The 17,924-nt window shown below is 38.9% G+C and overlaps 3 protein-coding genes across 4 annotated transcripts; 2 read left to right on the top strand and 1 right to left on the bottom strand.

Annotated features, from left to right (window-relative positions):
- Positions 1-1,483: 1,483 nt before the first annotated feature.
- Positions 1,484-4,234, top strand: plekhb1 (pleckstrin homology domain containing B1). Its single transcript, XM_088441066.1, has 6 exons — positions 1,484-1,652; positions 1,733-1,885; positions 1,969-2,071; positions 2,698-2,737; positions 2,816-2,906; positions 3,132-4,234. The coding sequence occupies exons 1-6, from the start codon at positions 1,616-1,618 to the stop codon at positions 3,263-3,265; spliced, it is 558 nt and encodes a 185-aa protein (XP_088297192.1). The 5' UTR covers positions 1,484-1,615; the 3' UTR covers positions 3,266-4,234.
- sc5d (sterol-C5-desaturase) lies at positions 3,423-8,996 on the bottom strand. The gene is made up of 5 exons (XM_088441065.1): positions 8,650-8,996; positions 7,958-8,175; positions 5,852-5,984; positions 5,680-5,780; positions 3,423-4,896 (listed from the first exon to the last, which is right to left on the bottom strand). The coding sequence occupies exons 2-5, from the start codon at positions 8,165-8,167 to the stop codon at positions 4,456-4,458; spliced, it is 885 nt and encodes a 294-aa protein (XP_088297191.1). The 5' UTR covers positions 8,168-8,175; positions 8,650-8,996; the 3' UTR covers positions 3,423-4,455.
- Positions 8,997-9,602: 606 nt separating this feature from the next.
- Positions 9,603-14,997, top strand: LOC148409106 (uncharacterized). 2 transcript variants are annotated; one of them, XR_015868506.1, is made up of 3 exons: positions 9,603-10,293; positions 11,059-14,147; positions 14,231-14,997. XR_015868506.1 is itself a non-coding variant. In XM_088439968.1 (2 exons), the coding sequence occupies exons 1-2, from the start codon at positions 9,616-9,618 to the stop codon at positions 13,315-13,317; spliced, it is 2,937 nt and encodes a 978-aa protein (XP_088296094.1). In that variant the 5' UTR covers positions 9,603-9,615; the 3' UTR covers positions 13,318-14,997. The 2 variants fall into 2 exon arrangements, 1 of the variants encoding a protein (XP_088296094.1); XM_088439968.1 differs by having other exon boundaries at positions 11,059-14,997.
- The last annotated feature ends 2,927 nt before the right edge of the window (positions 14,998-17,924 follow it).

Below are 17,924 nucleotides of genomic sequence, written 5' to 3'. Positions count from 1 at the left end.
TGTTTTTGAATGGTATTAACATCCATGACAAGAAATGTAAGGATAAACATATAAGGAAAAATTTCCAAGATAAGAAGAGGTTTTCACCATGAGGAAAATTTTATTGGCGCTCTTATATAGAGAACATAGACTGGGAAAAAACATGGTTTTTACCTCCCAAGTACTGTATTCATAACAAAGTAAAATAAACTAATTTCAAAATTCTTCACAAGATATATCCTGTTAATTTTTTTCATTTCAAAGTTTGCAGACGTGGATAGTTGTATTTTTTGTGGACACGCTGACGAAACTTTAAACCATTTTGAATGTATCATCACAATGTAATTTTGGTCAAACATGTGCTCCTACATCTTCATCCATGCTAATATGTCATACAGTTTTTCTCTGAAAGATGTTACAGTATATGTTATTATGAAAATAAGAACAAGTGTCTTTAATATTTAGTGAACTTTTTCATTTTATTTGGAAACATTTTCATTCATAAGCAAAAATGTTCAGCTTCCAAGCCAACCTTTCTTCATTTTCTAGTATAATTTAACTCACTTCATAGCCCTTGTTAATAATAAAAGAATAAAACATTTCTTGATTACTATGATAAATTATTTGCTGTGCTTCCTGACATTTGATGACATTTTTGATGGGAGATTATTTGTTTGGTGTTGTATTCATTTATTTATTTATTTATTTATTTATTTATTTATTTATTTATTTATTTATTTATTTATTATTTATTTGCTTTGTTCATGAATTGTTAAATCAGTTTTGTATGACAATATTCACAGTGTTGCCTGACACTTGATGCATTTTTCTTTTTTGATAGATTATTTTTTGTATTTATTTATTATGTATTTATTTTATCCTCTAGGATTTCTTGGAAAGGACTATATACTATGGTCTACTGTCTTTTTGTAGTAGTTCTTGTGAATTGTTCAATGTTTGATATTGTCTGTAAATTGAATATTCAAATAAAGTTGTATTTTTAAAAAAAAGGTCTCCCCTTTCTGAAATTTAACATGATGTATTTACAAAATTTTGGAAAATTCATATTGTTTAGGATGGATTTGATTGATTTCACTCACACTTGAATTTGATTTCGGGTTGCCTAACATTTTTTTTAAGAAATGCGTCACGTTTTTGCTTACTTCCCTGATAATAATGTATTGAACCAAATGCTGTGGCCAGAAAGGCCTTGAGCACCTAAGGCAAACTTGCATCCATACTGTGATTGGAAGACTCATGTAACTGATCTACACAGGGACATATATAGGATAATCCTTATGCTGTTATGTCACATTTTATCAGTTGGATTTTGTGACAACACACAATCAATAAAACATAAGCGATACCATTATCAATTGTGTAAAAGGAATATTTAATCTGAGTTCCTCAGTTGGTCTGGAGAGGAAATTTGTCCAGGTGGGAAAAAAAAAAAGACCAAGTAAGTGCTCACCTAATCCAGAATTATCCTGTGACTCATGTGGCAGGGGAAAGAATAATCCGTCAGACGCAAAATAAACAAGCACAGGAACACAACCTGTTGCACTGTAGTTAACAAAACAGAACCGGGCATTTTGTTCCTGTTCCTTTGCCTCTATTTGGACCTCAAGTGACAAACATGGCGCTGATGAGGTCAGGCTGGCTTTGGAGACAGAGTGAGTACATTCAGTGTTGATGATAACAGGCCAAGCGTTACTTATTCTTTGAATGATCAACAAGCTTTCCCATCATGTAGCATCGGTGCTGAAGCGCTGGAAGCTGAACTGGTGTGACCTCTGGGTAGATGGCAGTCTTTGCTTCTACAAAAGCGACAGTCGTCGAGAACTGGAGCACCGCGTTAACCTCAAGCTCACATGCATAGATGTGCGCTGCGGTCTAGAATGTCGAGGTGGAGTATTATCTTTTAATCACCCTTAATGGAAGGATGATGACAATTTCATCCAAAGATTTATTGGGGGGCTTTGCTTGTAGGGGTGACTTCTCCTGAGACTAACCCACAGGAGAATGTCATTGTCGTGCAATACAAGGACAGCTCATCAATGAACCTGTGTGCCAACAGCAAAGATGAGTCGATGTAGGTTTTCATATAACTAACTGTAGAGTCAGTTTGATCTCTTTATCTAACCAAAGCTGCAACACCTTAAAAAAATACTTTGATTTACAGCGTGGAGTCTCATTAGCATTACAGAATGTTTTTGTTTTCTTGTTCCTTCCTCTGTTTTGTGAAGCTGAAGACATTCCTATTTTTTAATTACCAAAACCTTTTCCACATGTATTGCCTTTCACATCATTTTCGCATCTTTCCAATTTCAGCATATACTTCAAAGTCTCGCCTTATCTGCTAGCATTTTTCTTGTTCCAAATATTAATGTTTTTCCCCAAAGTCATAATTTTTCAACCTTAAATTACCGATTAATTTCCCATGAGACAGTTCCCCACTTTATCATTCATTCCAAAGACAAATTCAACATTACAAATTGAAATCATTTTCCATTTGATGTTTACACCATTCGGCTCATTCACAGACCACACCACCTGGCACATCAGTCTACTGACAAATAGGGGGCGGCGCTGAAAATTGATATAAACAAAATATATTTGAACAAAAATAGAAGAAACTCCAAATGAGAAAAAAATGAAAATGATGCAATGCATTACCATTCATAATGTCTGTTATAAGCTTTTGTTCCTTTCTTTCAGTGCATGGAAACTGACCATGTTGGAGATTAGAAGGAATCCGGTAAGATCCATGGTCTTCAGACCATATTCTTTGGCCATATAAAAAGTCAGATTTGAGAGTGTGTTATCTCAATGGCAGGTGTTCATGTACGATCCCTATGATGATTCCTATCAGGCCATACCCCTCAGCAATTATCATACCATCTATGCAACACCTGGAGCAGGACAAGGTAAGGTTTGCTCTGTTGAGTATTGGAAGTATGTTGAACTGATTTATCTGGAGTGCTCCAGGTCTGAAGCCCTGGTGGTTCTAGAAATGTCTTGCCCCTCTGTAAAACCGCCCGTCTTCAGCCGTGTCCTTTACTTTGATCTCAAACACTCCACACCTCACAAGTAGCCATTTAAAATGCCGCACCAAAGCCGAGTTTTGCCTATCTTTGCTGTGTCCTCCACAGGGATCCACCAGGTGGTTGTTCAGAGGGACCCGGTCGACAGGCTCTTTGACCCCCTTGCCATGGGATTACTGACAGGCATGGTGGCAGGAGCGGCCATGCGTTCCTTCCTTTGGGCACCCATGTTCTTCTGCTGAGATGCCTCACATTTAGCCTGACAATTCATATAAAAAGCTCCTTCTGTAAATATATCTTCATTTCTTGGTTGTTGTTCCAGATGTGCAAGCAGGTGTTAGCTGCTTTGTTTCTCGCTTGTGTTTAAAAGCACAAAACACGAATCACATGGACAACAGCCCTTGCTTTTTTTTTATTAGTGATTTTGCAAAAAACAACTTTGATACAAAGCTATGAAGAAGACTACCCTGCAAAAGTCTGAGCACACTATCAGTGTCAGTGGTTCAATGCTATAAAGATCGTATAGGAACTCCACTCAGACCAGTGAATTCCACTTATGCGTAACTGAGGAAAGAATTAGAAGATGGTCGAGTGATTAAATGACATAAAATTATGTGGACATGTCTATTAAAACAGTGTTGTTCATTTTGTTTTTGTCATCCTGGCATGACTAACAGTCATATAAAAAAGTAATTTGAACAGCAAAGCTTGAACTAGCACATTTCCACTACATCTTCAAAACTGAGGATTAAAGTTGTTGTCTGCTCAGTTTTTGGCTGAGAAGGCAAGTGTAACTTTAAAATGGTAACGAGGGATGAGAGAATACTAATACAATATCGCATATTGGTATCAGCGTGACATTAGCCCGTTTAAGGCCACATTTCTCAAATGTATGTACGTGAAAGAACTTCAAGGGGGTAGTGTATGTGAAATTTTACCAGTTTCTGCAGGCAACACATTTAATGTAATGCTTTTGACATTAAAGGAAAATTTGTCATTTCAATTTAGGGATAAATTAAAGGAACATGATGGAATTTATTGCTAAATGGTTTTAGAGACTCTTTCCAAAATGTTGTATGCCTTATTGTTAAATATTATAGGTGCATAGTACTGTGACAATTTTCCAGCAAAGTATGCCTATGTAGTTCCATACTTTATAAATCAGACGAATGTAGATGGCTTTTAAATAAAACAATGCTTTATGATGTTTAGGGGATATGTTGAAAAATATTCATACATTACAAAAATAAGGTTGAGTATGTATGGAAAAAAATATGACCTGCAACAGAGGTCTTTGTTCTAATTTTTTTTGTCATGTTTGATATTTTATATCTCAATAATTGCTCAGCAATTACTTATTTGGCACTTACTGTAAATCATTTCTAGAGGATTACCTATTGTCTTTAGTGATTGTCTTCAGAAAAAGCACATATTACTCATCTTTGCCCTTGACACCACTCTGCTTATCCGTATTATCGCGGTTTAATTTGCCCTCTGCCCGAAGCCTGCGAATCAGGTCGTGGGGACCCTTGCCCATCAGGGCTGACGGGTGTCGGTAGGAGCCAGCCAGGCGGTCCCACAATGTGAAATACTGGCCGTAGTTGTAGTCAAAGAACAGGTGGTGGTCGGTGTGATGCGCAGAGCCGTTGATGATGCCTGTCATGGCACTGGGAACTCGGTAGTCCCCGTCGTGGATGGAGATAGTCCAGATGTTGACAAAGACATACAGGGCCAAGTAGAGTACTTTGTGGAGTGGGAAGAAGAATGGGTAGATGTGGTACGGGAGCCCCTGCATGAAGCCGTCAACTGGGTGGAAGGCGTGGCTGGCAAATGGTGTTGGGATCTTCCACACATGATGCGGCTTGTGAAAAATCTGTGGGCAAACGCAGGCCAGTGAAACAGTTTTAAGTCAGGATCTCTAAAGTGCCATCAAATGTGAAGATTAAAACCAGTGTTGGGATCTTCCACACATGATGCGGTTTGTGGAAAATCTGTAGGCAAAGGCAGGTCAGTGAAACAGTTTTAAGTCAGGATCTCTTAAGTGCCATCAAATGCAAAAATTAAAACCAAAGTTTTTTGACAAACTTACAAATTCAGCCTTCGCTTGATTTTTTAAACTCACAATTCACATGGTAGGTGACTAATTTATATATCATTTGAAACACTGGCATTATTGACTCATTTTGGCATATATTTGAAGACAAAGCTTTGACTGCCATTGACGGATATAGATGTCAAAGATCATTTTTAACTGACCAAGCAGTGAACAAGGAATTTTTCTACCTGTTACTATACATTTCTGGAATATATCCAATAATAAAAAAACATTACATAGTAAAAACATAATAATACCACCAAGACTTAATATGCAATTCTGTTGAAGAACAATGAACTCAATCAGTGCCATTGACGTTATAGATGTCAAAGCATCCTTATTAACTGGGCTGGCAGTGAATTACTTAGAAGAATGGTCTTTGATGGCCAAATTTAAATCAAATCAGCCTTTCTAAGCAACTTATATCTATGGCAAAGTCAACTATGGCAAAAGCTGGTAAAATACTTAGGTTATGCTTGTTAAATTGCAAAATTTCTAAAGGTCAATACTTGGCCTGATTATTACTTTAAACTGATGAGTACAAGTGGCTGCAATGCTTACCTTGTAAATAAGCTTATGATGTAGGAAGCGATGAATCCAATAAATACACATGTCGGTGAAAAACAAGAAAGAGATCATACTTAGGAAGAGCCCAGTCCACCCTGCAAGTGCACAAGAACCCTCAGAGGCAATGATCCAGACAATTAACCTAGGAACAACTTAAGATTCGTACCCAAAGGAGAGTCATGGACATTGTCGTACACTTTGCTGTATCCTCGAACTTCAGCAAAGAACAGGGCTACGGTGGGAATGCTGATCCATGGCAGAGACGTCAGTGCATATTTGATTTCTCTACGAACCTGATTCTGGAGGAGGAAATTGTATATTTTAAGGCCAAAGTCTTTTTTGTCTAAGGAGTGAGCAGCATGAAATCAAAAGACATTTTTTGAAAGAAAAATAAAATGTGTACTATGTTTTTCACAAGCCTCAAGGGTTAACCCTAACCCTTTCAAAGTCAACTTCTGTCTAGGAATTTAATCAATTGGCAGCAGCATCTATGAAGATTCTAAAAAGAGAACCTGAGAGTTTCATCCCAGTAACAAGCCTGTTTATTACTCGAAAGCAGGGGTCACCCACGTGGTGCCCGCTGGCTCTGGGTAGCCCCCGATCACGAGTAGCCAGCAGTATTCTGCAAATATTTTACAAGTGATCGAACATTGTGATTTCCTAGTAATTTTACTCACAATTATGCATATATTACATAAACATTACATATTACACTTGATTTACATATTTACTACAGCGGTTTCTTAATTATTGTGAGAAATCAATAACATGATCAGGGTCTTCACATAAACTTCATATTACTCAGTACCAAAGAAGTAGCTCTTGGTTTCAAAAAAGTTGGTGACCCCTGCTCCAAAAGATTCATTATTGCACTCCGATATAAATTAATGCACTTTATGCAATACTGTATTTATCAGTGTGTTTCCAAGCTGTAACTTTTAAAGTATCTTTTCAATGACTGATCATTATACAGCTAAATATAAATAAGGGGTACAAAACAAGAATTTTTAAAGTCAGGGTGAAGGGAATTCTGGGGTATGTAAATAAGGGGTACAAAACAAGAATTTTTAAAGTCAGGGTGAAGGGAATTCTGGGGTATGTGAATTTTTTAATAGCTTTGGGAGAAATCAGCAAACCATTTAATTCTTTTTTATTATAGGTTATTATGTTATATGTATAGTACAGCTATCTTTTTAAATTCATAGTTATTTGGATCATAAATCAACTAATTGCTGTACTGTGTCACAGTTGACTTTGTATGCCTTTATTTTTAGTTTTACTTGATTAATTTTCCTGCAATGTGTTCAACAATCCAATCCAACAATTTTAGATGAGCTATCTTCTGGAGTTGCTGAATAATACCCTTGAAGATACCACTGTAAATGTTACAAAATGTAATAAATCTGACAGACATGTCACAGCACTGTTTTAACTTTTTTTTTCCCCATTCAAAACAATTTTGCGTTGTTCTGAGGCTAGCTGGCTGGGGACAAAAGTCACAAAGGGCAAATCATTGTCCTTGACAACTTGCTTCCCTTGTGTCTGTCAATTACCTCCCATCTCTAATTGTGCTTCACCCAGGTGTTAATTGTTAACTTTCCAGTTTTAAATGTATTTAGTGTCCTGTTGCCTTGCACTTTTTGTTGGGTCATTGTTGTTGTGGTTGTGTCGTTCCGTTTTAGCTTCAGGGGGAACGAAACCCACAGCCTCTCAGCTAGGAGATGGCCACTCGAAAACCACGACCAAGAAGCCATCTGCCCAATAGAAATCTAACAACTCCTGAAAGTGCACAGCTTGTGACTGAAAGTCATTATATGGCATGAAGTATCATCCACATCATAAACCTGACCTAGAAAAAAAAAAAAAAAGATTAAAATGGATATTATCTGGGTAAAAGGTGCCTACTTTCAAGAATATAAATGATAAAACCACATTTTGTTTTGATTAATATGTATTGTTTCACAAATAATCAATCAATAACCAATATTTATACATATTATAACTTTTATTTTGAAGTTACACCTCTAGTCACAGGCCAATACACCCTTAAAGTCAAATACTATAGATCCCAAAGTAACTGCACTTTTTCCAGGGTCAAAAATTACAGCTACGTTCCTTTGTTTCAGTGGCAAGCAACTGCACTGGCTAAATAGATGCATGGAAATAATAACACTATGCCAATTATAATACTGCACATCTTACCCACAGGTGCCTTTCTGAGCACACATCACATTTCCAAGAAGATAAAAATAAGGAAAAAAGATACACCGACCTCTAAAAAGTGTGGATGTTTCATGAGGTCATGGTCAAAGATAAAGTAGTAGCTGAGGGCCCCCAGGCTCAGGTAGAGAACCGCTGCCCCGAGGTTGGTCACTATCAGCAGGCTCAGGATCTGCCGCAGGGCGCCGTCTTCTGCCCACGACGCGGGATACACATAAGGAGTGAAGACGTAGTGGTCGGCCACATTCAAAACGAGATCCATGGCTGAACCTATAAGTATTTGATTTATTTGTTTTACAGTAAATCTACAGTGTGTAGGATTCTTCGTCATAGCTGGTTTTCATTTAGATTAGTCTTTTGTTGTTTAATTTCAGTTAATTCTATTTTCGGTGCTATATAATTGTTGAAACAGGTTTGTTTTTGCAGTTAATGTTTTTTTTATTATTATTTTATTATTATTGTTGTTGTTAGGTCTCGCAATTTAGAATATTACGTTAATCAAACAACCTGACTTCCGTCATGTACTAAACATTAGATCATTTGAATCGAAATCACACGTAAAAATATTTTTATATTTTGAGTATTTGTCAAACCTGAGATCCAATTCAGAAGTGGATCTACAGTATAGTTATACCCAATTCAAATGCGTAAAATTATACGTTACAGAAGCACAAATACGAGTAAAAAAAGCATGAACAATTTGGAAACAAAACAATAATTATTCAATGAATACTGTACACTTACCTTATGTTGGTTACTCGAATCCGGACAGGAAAAACATTGAAAGGTACGTAGCTGTGCTACAGCTAGATAATATCCAATCAATAAGTAGTGCTCGGTGACGCCATCCATAAACTATGCAATGAGAATGCTGCCTTTGGTCACATCAGCCTTGTCGTCTTTCGTCATTGGCCAGTTGGATGAACTGCTCATTGCACAAGGCTTCCGCGATGCATTCACTGGAGTACCAGATCAAACGCCCCCCATACATTGCCAAAAAGTCATCTTTAAAGTTCCGCTATGGCTTTTTCCTCGGGAGAGGGACCAAAATTCCGATGCTATCCGCCCCATCAAAGGAGCCGTAAAAAACGTCCAGAAACAAAGCTCCAAAACAAAGGATCGTCCGCAAACGTTGGGATCTAAGGATAGCTTCAATTGAATTCCATACATATAGCACGACAAGAACTTAAATTTGTATATGGTTTCAAGGTTGTTGTTTTTTGTTTTGTTTTTTGTTTTGCTCAGTTCAGCTACATTTAATGTCTTCTAAAGGTGATTAATTGTGCGTATTTGTGGCAGATGATTAACAGGTCTCAAAACTAATATGAAAAAACAAAACCAGTGAAAAAAAAGCATCCACCAGATGTCACCATTGCTCAAGGTAGAACCACATAGCCCGAGAACGCAGCAGAAATATTGTAATGGCGATTCAGGCATGAAGTTAACGCTGGACTGCATCACGATTACGTCACCACAAAACCAATTAGTAGTATTACTGTGATGTAGAGCATTATTCCTTTTTTTCTGGGTGTCATCATCGCTAAACATGACTGTGGGCTAGAGTCATTCTGCCCTGCCGATATCATTGCTACACATCATCATAGTCACATGACTGTGTACTAGAGCCACAACTGCCTGGATCTTAACCAAAGCCTGAATTAAATGGGGACTATAAGCTTGTCAGCACCAATGTGGCACTGAACCAACTAAATGGAGGGGAAAATGGATTGCACGGACAATTACACCCTAAAACAAAATGTGCAACTCCTACAGCATCAGACTGAGAAATTTAGACAACTGTGGACTAAGGGGAGTGAGTGTTTCAAAGAGCTCAAACATTACTACAACCAGCTCAATGAAGAGTGGCAAACCCAGTGGGTGAATAGGGAGGAAACTATAGCTTCCTACCTGAGTCACCTGGAGTTGGATTACATCAAATTGTTAGAAGAATACACCAAACTGTACAACACACGGGAGGCCAATGAGAAGACTTGGATGAAAACCAACACTGACTTACACAAGTGCAATTTGGATCTTAAGCAATATAACGTGCAACTAAATGAAGTGTGGCAAACCCGCTGGGTGAAACGGGAGAAAAGTATCGCCTCCCAAGTGAGATATCTGGAGGCGGACAATAGAATACTGGTAATGGAAAAAGCTGAGCTGTCACACCGGATGAAGACCAACGAAAAGATGTTTTTGAAAACCAAGGCCGAACTGTACAAAACAAGCTTAGAGCTTAACAAATTAAAAGCCTCCAAAGACTGTCTCTCCCTGGAATTGTCCGAAAAGGAGGTGAGCTGGAAACGAGAGAAAGATAAATTGCTCAAAGAACGACAAGAGTTTCTTGACCACATCAAGCTGTTTGAGCACCTGATCCTACGTGTGGTATGTGTACCACATCACACATCGCTTTGCACATTATTTAACACATCCTTTTTATTTAACGTATTCAACAATACAGTATATTACATTTTCCCACTGATTTATGCACACCATAAGTCAAAATTAGTCTTATAAATCATTTGTTTGAAATCTACAGTTGTGCTCAAAAGTTTACATACCCATTAAATAAGGAAACACTATGAGCACAGTGTATGTCCCATTCTCAACTAGTTGGCAAATATTTTGTAGGACATTTGTTTTTAGGGATGTTTTGTTTTGGTGGGAGAGTGGCTAGCACGTCCACCTCACATCTCTGATGTCCCTGGTTTGCGTCTAGTTCTGGCCCCCCAGTGTGAAGCTTGCATGCTCTCCCCGTGTGGGTTCTCCCCGGGCACTCTGTTTTTGTTCCACAATTCCAAAAATATGCATGGCATTGGTCACTCCAAATGTTTTGTTTGTGAGTGTGTATGGTGGGTGTTGTGCTCTGTGATTGGCTGGCAATAAGCTAAGGGTCCAGCCCTACTGCCCAAAGACAGCTGGGATAGGTGCCAATAAATCCAGGACAAGCATTCAAGAAAATCGATGGTACAGTTGGATCAGATTAATGGAAGGGAAAACAATGAAATTAAATATCTTGATCTCATACTTCAACATTACTAAAACCTTGCATTTAAATAGTGTGTAAACCTTTTATGTCCACTATATATTTGAGCTTCTTGGTCAGCCACAATAGCTAAAGTACTTGACTCTCAACTATCTATTTTTCAGGAAATTGCTGTCAGGGCGGTGGAAGATTGGACAAAGCTGAAACAAGGGGGCAAGAGAGGCAAAAATGGGGATAAAGGGTGCATCAGGCAGCAGGAGGAAGCATTGGAAGGAGGTGATGACAAGCTAGAAGAGAGAGACAACTGCAGATGTGAGGACAAGCAGGATGTATATGATGAGGAGGAAGAGGAGAAAGCTGAAGAAGATGTGGAGGTAGCCATGGGCACAGAAGAAACCGAAGGTAGTGGCGAGGAGGAAGAAGAGAGTGGTGAGGATGAGGAGAGTGATGAAGAGAATGAGAAGGAAGAGGAAAGCAATGAGGAAAAAGAGAGCAATGATGAACAAGATAGTTATGAGGAGGAAGGGCATGAGGCAGAGGAGGACTACGATGGTGAAGCTGGAGAGTGGGAAGACTGCGAGGAGGATCAGTGGGAAGACTACAATGATGAAGAGGCAGAGGACCACCAGGAAGAGGAGCAAGAGGATGAAGGAGAGAAAGAGGATGATGACGACCAGGAGGAAGAGGACGAAGCGGACCAAGAAAAGGAGGAAGAGGATGACCAAGAGGAAAGGGAAGAGGATGATCAAGAGGACAAAGGACAGGAACGGGAAGATGATGATGAGGAAGAAGATGATGGTGACCCAGATAAAAACCAGGAAGAGTCAAATGGTGAAGTGGAAAATGGTGACCAAGATGATGGTCAAGATAACAATGAAACCAAATTGGCTGATGATGAGGGGGAGAAAGAGAGTGCCCAGGAGGAGGTGAAAGAATTTGAAAACCAGGGTGAGGACTCCAATAAGGAGGGTGAAGACCACGCCAAAGTGGAAGAGAGGAAAGAGGCTGACAAGACAGAGCAAGAGCAGAGTGTCAGTGAGGGGCAGGACAGTCCCAAAGAAGGTGGTGAAGAGCGTGACATTCAGGAGGAGGCGAGTCGAGAGAGTGCTAAGGTTGAAGGAGAGGAGAAGGAGAAAGACAATGTTACTGACAGTGGACAAGAGAGTGTAACAAAGGATCATAGTCAAGAGGCTGTTGAGGTAGGGGAGGGGAGTATCCCTGAGCAAACAGAGTGTGACAGGAAGGCAGAGGGTGGGGAAGATGAGAAAGAAAGTGAAGAGGCTAAGAAAGAGAGTGCAAAGGAAGAGGCTGATAAAGAGAGTGCAAAGGAAGAGCCTGAGAATGAGAGTGCAAAAGAAGAGGCTGATAAAGAGAGTGCAAAGGAAGAGCCTGAGAATGAGAGTGCAAAAGAAGAGGCTGAGAAAGACAGTGCAGAGGAAAAGGGTGAGCGTGTCACAGAGGACACGCAAGTGGACGAACAAGAGAGTGTCACACAACAGGGAGGTGAATCAGAAAAGACAGAAGAGGAGGAATGTGTCACTAGCCAAGCCAAAGAGAGTGCAGCACCTGACGAAGTGAGTGCCAAGGTAGATGAAGAGGGTATCAGGGAAGGGAAAGGGAGCGATGAACAAGAGGGAGGTGAGCAAGAGAGTATTTCTGGTGAAAACGTGGAAGGTGCCAAGGAAGTGGAGGCCGAGAGTATTTCACAGGAGAGAGAAGAGGTGACGGCAGAGGATGGTGGTCCCAAAGAGGAAGCCGCAATGGAGAGTCCTAAAGAGGAGAGTGAGAGTCTTGTTCAGGGAGAAGAAAAAGACCAAACGGAAGAAAGTGTCAAAGAGGATGGTGAGGGGCAAGAGGAACTGGCGAAAGGGGGAGAGAGCGACCAAAAGGAGGAGGTGAAGGAAGAGACTGCCAAAGAAGATATGGGGCAAGAGAGTGAATGTAAAGAAAACTTGAAGGAAGAAAGTGCCAATATGGAAGAGAGTGTTGATACTGAGGGGAAAGCAAGTGACATAAAGGAGGAAGAGACCACCAAAAGAGTTGAGGAAGAAACTGTGACTGAGCCTTTCAAAAGTGATATGGAGGAGCAAGTTAAGCAGGAGATCTCCATGACAGAGGAGGGGAGTGATTTTTTAACAGAAGAGAAGAGTGACAGTGGTGAAACGAATGCTGTGGCAACAGAGGACAGAATGGAACAAGAGGGGCTTGAGACGGTGAAAGAAGGAGAAAGACGAGAGAGCTACTTTGAAAGAATGATTAGCCGCCTCACTAAGAAAGACAAGGAAGAGAGGCGAGAGCGGGTGAGACGGGAGGTGGAACGTATAGAACAGGACAAGAGAGAACGGGCAAGGAGAGACGAGGAGAAGAAAGAGGAGAAGAGGAAGAGGAAAGAAAACAGGAAGGAAGAGGAGGCAACACAATGAAAGGAGATTGAGCTGTGCAAACTACAAGAACAAGAAGTGTGGTAGAGGGGGGAATCTCAGAAGACTACCCAATGTTACTGTATATGTCTACCCACATGTACAGAGTAGCTTTCTCTATTCGCACCCCTATGAGACAGGTATAACTGTCCCATGACAATTCTTGACAAAAGTCGGATTCTTTTGGTGATCGTAATCACTTTCCAATCTGCCCAGAGGAGAAAAAGACATCTGATTTGACAATGAGGTAATGAATCTGTGAAGCCATTATCTTAGATAACCCGTTTTAAATACAGGATGAGCACTGATGGAATTTCTATTAAACCTGACTGGCTGATTTCTTTGGTACGGTCAAAAAAGAACCCTTTGAACTATTATCATTTACCATCAAATCTCAGGGTTGCCAATGATCATTATTCCAAGCTTTGCTCAAAAGTGAATGTTTGAAAGGCAACAATCTTAGACATTTTGCTAATAAAGCCAGTTGAACAGAAGAATACACCTAAGCAGATATCGGAATTCCCATGGTGCCTGAAGTAGTGGCATGGCTTTGATTAAAACCTTTGGATTTTGATCAACATGGCTTCCATCACCGTGTGTGGGGCTAAAGTCTTCTGGACTTGATTGTCTGGATATTTGAGCTTCGACTGCAGTGTTCCCTCCAAACTTTGCCAAAAGCTGGTCAACTGGTACTGCTCCTTTGGTTTTATACATAAAAGAGTTTCTTATTCACAGCTCTGGATTTTCCCCAACCAAACAAGGGTATACCACTGAGCTCTGAACTTGGATGCCTCCTTTTCCCTAGACCATCAGCCAACATGGACTGACTTCTTGTATGCCAAGCACTACATCACCAAATCACAAACTCCTCAAATCCCCCTGAAATAGTTTGCGACCTTGCCTATCTCTGTTGCAGGGACACTGCAGAGGCTCAAATAGGTCCAGAACTTTGCTGCCAGAACTCACCTTCAAGCATCCTGTTTCAAACAAATAATGTCCCATCCTGATCAACATTTCTATGCTCCTATAATAATCCAATGCCATTCCTGACTCGAACATGATCCAGATAATCTACAATGCTTTGTCCCTAAACATTGAAAAAAAAAATGTTGTTTCGTATTTCATTACTGAACGCTACCTCATTATGCCCATAATAATGTTCCTTCTGGATATTTAAAAAAGGGTTGAGAACAGCAAAAATACTAGATAATTAGTAGATAATTGAGAGATATGTTCCGGTGAAATTGTGTGACACTGGTCATGGGCAGTGGAAGCTATCTGATCCAATTTTAGTCAAAATCTTATTCCTTGAGGCTAACCATGATGACCGTTCGCCATAATTGATTCCTATCAATGAAAAGGAACAAGGGCAGTGAAACCGATTGAAGCGTCATCACAAAGATTATTTTATCCAACAATACGCAGCCAACAATTGTGTGCTAACGAAAACTTTATTCGTCTTAGAATAACAAGCGCCACTCTGCACTGTGTGACTGTTACTACCTGTTGGAAACAGCCATGGCTTGCTGAAGCATAGCTAATCGTGATTTGTTTTTGTATGAGTGCCTGAAAATGTCTACATGAAAATGGCCAGTGGTACTAAGATGTTTTGCAGACTGCTGTCTTAAATAATGTGTGTGCAATGTGCATTGTCTCTGCCAAGTAAATATCTTAATAACCGTGCCCCATCCACCATCTGTTCATTAAAGCACATATCAATACCATTTCCCCATGCATTTACAACCCCAAGCAACACTGACAGTCCCGTGTTGTCAACCTCTACACAAACTCAGTTCAAAGCCAAACAATAGGCGTTACAATTCCGGTTTGTGAGGTAGAAGTTGCTTCTCCTGATAACCGATGTTCACATTAGGAATTCCCAATTACAGTGGACCCCCGTGTTACAAGATTAATCTGTTGCGCGGTTGGGCTCGTAAGGTGAATTCACCGTATAACTAACGCGTTTAGAACACCAGGTAAAAACATCAAATTTGTACATACATATTAAAAATTGGTACCAAAATAGTATTAAAAATTGGTACCAAAATAGTATAGTAAGTTCTACATATATATATATATATATATATATATATATATATATATATATATATATATATATATATATATATATATATATATATATATATATATATATATATATAACATACATATATACAATCAGAAAACATCATAGATTAAAAAATATAGAAAGGATTTATTTACCTTTGGTGCTTGTTATCCCCATATTCCCTGGTAAGGGTAGCCTAGGCTAGGCTCTCATCTTATTTCTTATCTCCAGCTTCGTTTCCATATAAATCATCTTACTTCTCTCGTCAGCATCACTAGCAATCTTGAGACCCATAGCTAACCCATTCAAGTTTTAATTAAGCAGTAAAATGCACTATAAATACGGTTTTGTAACCACTCAAGATAGAACAAAGCTTTACCATTCCGCTATTTTGAAACGAGTGAGGCTGACCAGCATCTTCGTGAGCAGACACCGATCAATAGCAGACCAGCATTGTAGTGACACGTTGCATAGATCCAACAGAAAATAAGTAAAACTCCAATACGGTGGCATAGCAAGCAAACGTGAACTTACTCAGTAGTTGAAAAAAGTTTGAAAACAGAAAGAGAACAACTGTTAGTAGTAAAAAAAATGTTATGATTAGTCACGCAGTGATTTAGACACCGGGAAGCGTTCTTCTCTGAGTCTTAACTTGTCACGGGCGAAGCACCCACAAAAAAAAAAAAGTGACTCATGACAAGCAAACAGCGGCTATCATTAAAATGCTGAATGCGGCGATTAAAGAACAAGGGGCTAGTATTAGCCAGAAGATTGCTGATTTGCTGGACATTATAACCCACATCAAAGACATGAAAGTGTTGGTGATAAAATCTGAAGAGTGGGTCAACAAGATAGAAAAAAAACGGCCAAGAGATGGAAAACAAGATGATGGAATTGGCAAAATATAGAAGACGGAATCTGCATCTTTATGGCCTAGTTGAGGAAGGTGGAGGGGAAGTGCGGAAAAAGGTCATTGAAATATGTCAACACATTGTCCCAGATGTCAAAGAAAAGCTTCAAGACGTGATCGATACCATTCATAGACTTAGGCCAAGACGAATCACTAATGTCTCAAGACCCATCATACAGTTCACCTTGAGACACTTTCGGGATGTTTGGAAGGCAGCAAAGCGCTCGGAGTTCCTGATGACAAGGCTGAAGTTCAAGGAAGACCTCACTCCTGAGGATCGCGAAAGATGCAACCAACTTTGGCCAAGAGAGGAGCAGGCACGTAAGGAGGGTAAAGATGCCTCCTTGAGTGATAAGACAAGTATGGCAATATTAAAAGACAAATGTTCACTGCTAACATGGTTCAAATTTCAAGTTTGTGTTCGTTGTCTGATGCAGTTAGAATTGACCGAGTAGTTCTACCAATGTCGAAATGTATATTTTTTTTCTCAGGATGTAGGTTTATTTCAAACGTTTCATTGTGGTGTTATCTTTTATTTCTTTAAATGCCAAGGGATAATACTAAACAAAAAGCAATATTCCTTTATGCAAAATATCTCAATGCAGACTTTTGTTTTATACACATTCTGGTCCAAATGATGTAACATTTTGGAGATCTCAGTGGGGGAGAGATTTGTGGGCATCTCATGGAACAAGAGATATGCAGTACAGGGTCCGTTATGTCCTCAACAGTTGATCCAAATAGTCACTTTGTCCTACTGCATATTTTTTTCAATGAACAAATGTTTTTGCTTGGTAACATTTATGGGTACAATAACAAGAAAGAAAATGTGGCACTATTACACATGATACAGGCAAAAAATAACTCTTTCAATACTATGTATGCTGTTGAAAATCATTTTGGGTGGAGATTTCATGTGGAAATTGTACTTTGAATAATAGGGTTGGTAGATGGCTGTCAAAAAAATGGGGATGATAATACCTATAAGAAGGAATTTATAGATGAGTGTGATTTAGTTGATATCTGGAGGATGAGGAATCCCTTAGCAAAAAACAATCCCTTATCAATCAATCAATCAACAATCCTTTATCTGATGTAAAAGTGTTACCCACACCTCTGACAGATCATAGTAACATTTTTTTATTAGCTGGATTTCTCAACTAGTTGTCGACAAAAAAAAGAATCAATGCATATTGGAAATTAAACAATTCTCTTAAATGAATCTTTGGTAAATGAAATAAAATTAAAAATATGAAGAAAATGGAAAAAGGCATGCATTGAAAAATCTTAAGGAAGTAATTGAGAATTTTTTAAATTTGAATTACGAACATTTATATGAAAGTTTGGAGGCAAAATGGTGGAAAAAAAATCAGAAGTTGAAATAATTTCTGAAATTGTTTCATTATCGTAACAGTTACCTGAAAATTTTGTCACAAGATGATAAAAACAAACTTTAAATACTTCAAATAAAACTTGACAAGTTGTATGTTAACAAAGCAAAAGGGACTTTTGTGCGATCCACAATAAAATAGCTTGAAGTTTCTGGCAATTTGTTTAGCTAAAAAATTAAACCCCCTAAATGATATCATTGAGGAAACTCAGTCTGGTTTCATGACTGGCAGACATCACAAA

This window comes from Hippichthys cyanospilos, chromosome 18 (assembly GCF_059441005.1).
Source record: "Hippichthys cyanospilos isolate Australia breed blue-spotted pipefish chromosome 18, RoL_Hcya_1.0, whole genome shotgun sequence".
Lineage (NCBI taxonomy): Eukaryota > Metazoa > Chordata > Actinopteri > Syngnathiformes > Syngnathidae > Hippichthys > Hippichthys cyanospilos.
The sequence above is the reverse complement of the archived record's forward strand: the minus strand, read 5'-3'. Positions and strand labels throughout refer to the sequence as shown.

Excerpts from the sequence above, each read along its gene's own strand:
- plekhb1 (XM_088441066.1), top strand. The coding sequence starts at position 1,616 with ATGGCGCTGATGAGGTCAGGCTGGCTTTGGAGACAGA. Across the intron at positions 1,653-1,732 it reads AGGCTGGCTTTGGAGACAGA|CATCGGTGCTGAAGCGCTGG; the intron begins GTGAGTACATTC and ends CCCATCATGTAG. Across the intron at positions 2,738-2,815 it reads TGGAGATTAGAAGGAATCCG|GTGTTCATGTACGATCCCTA; the intron begins GTAAGATCCATG and ends TCTCAATGGCAG.
- sc5d (XM_088441065.1), bottom strand. The coding sequence starts at position 8,167 with ATGGATCTCGTTTTGAATGTGGCCGACCACTACGTCTTCACTCCTTAT. Across the intron at positions 5,985-7,957 it reads AACATCCACACTTTTTAGAG|AATCAGGTTCGTAGAGAAAT; the intron begins GTCGGTGTATCT and ends TTCCTCCTCCAG. Across the intron at positions 4,897-5,679 it reads ATCATAAGCTTATTTACAAG|ATTTTTCACAAGCCGCATCA; the intron begins GTAAGCATTGCA and ends GTTTGCCCACAG.
- LOC148409106 (XM_088439968.1), top strand. The coding sequence starts at position 9,616 with ATGGAGGGGAAAATGGATTGCACGGACAATTACACCCTAAAACAAAAT. Across the intron at positions 10,294-11,058 it reads AGCACCTGATCCTACGTGTG|GAAATTGCTGTCAGGGCGGT; the intron begins GTATGTGTACCA and ends TCTATTTTTCAG.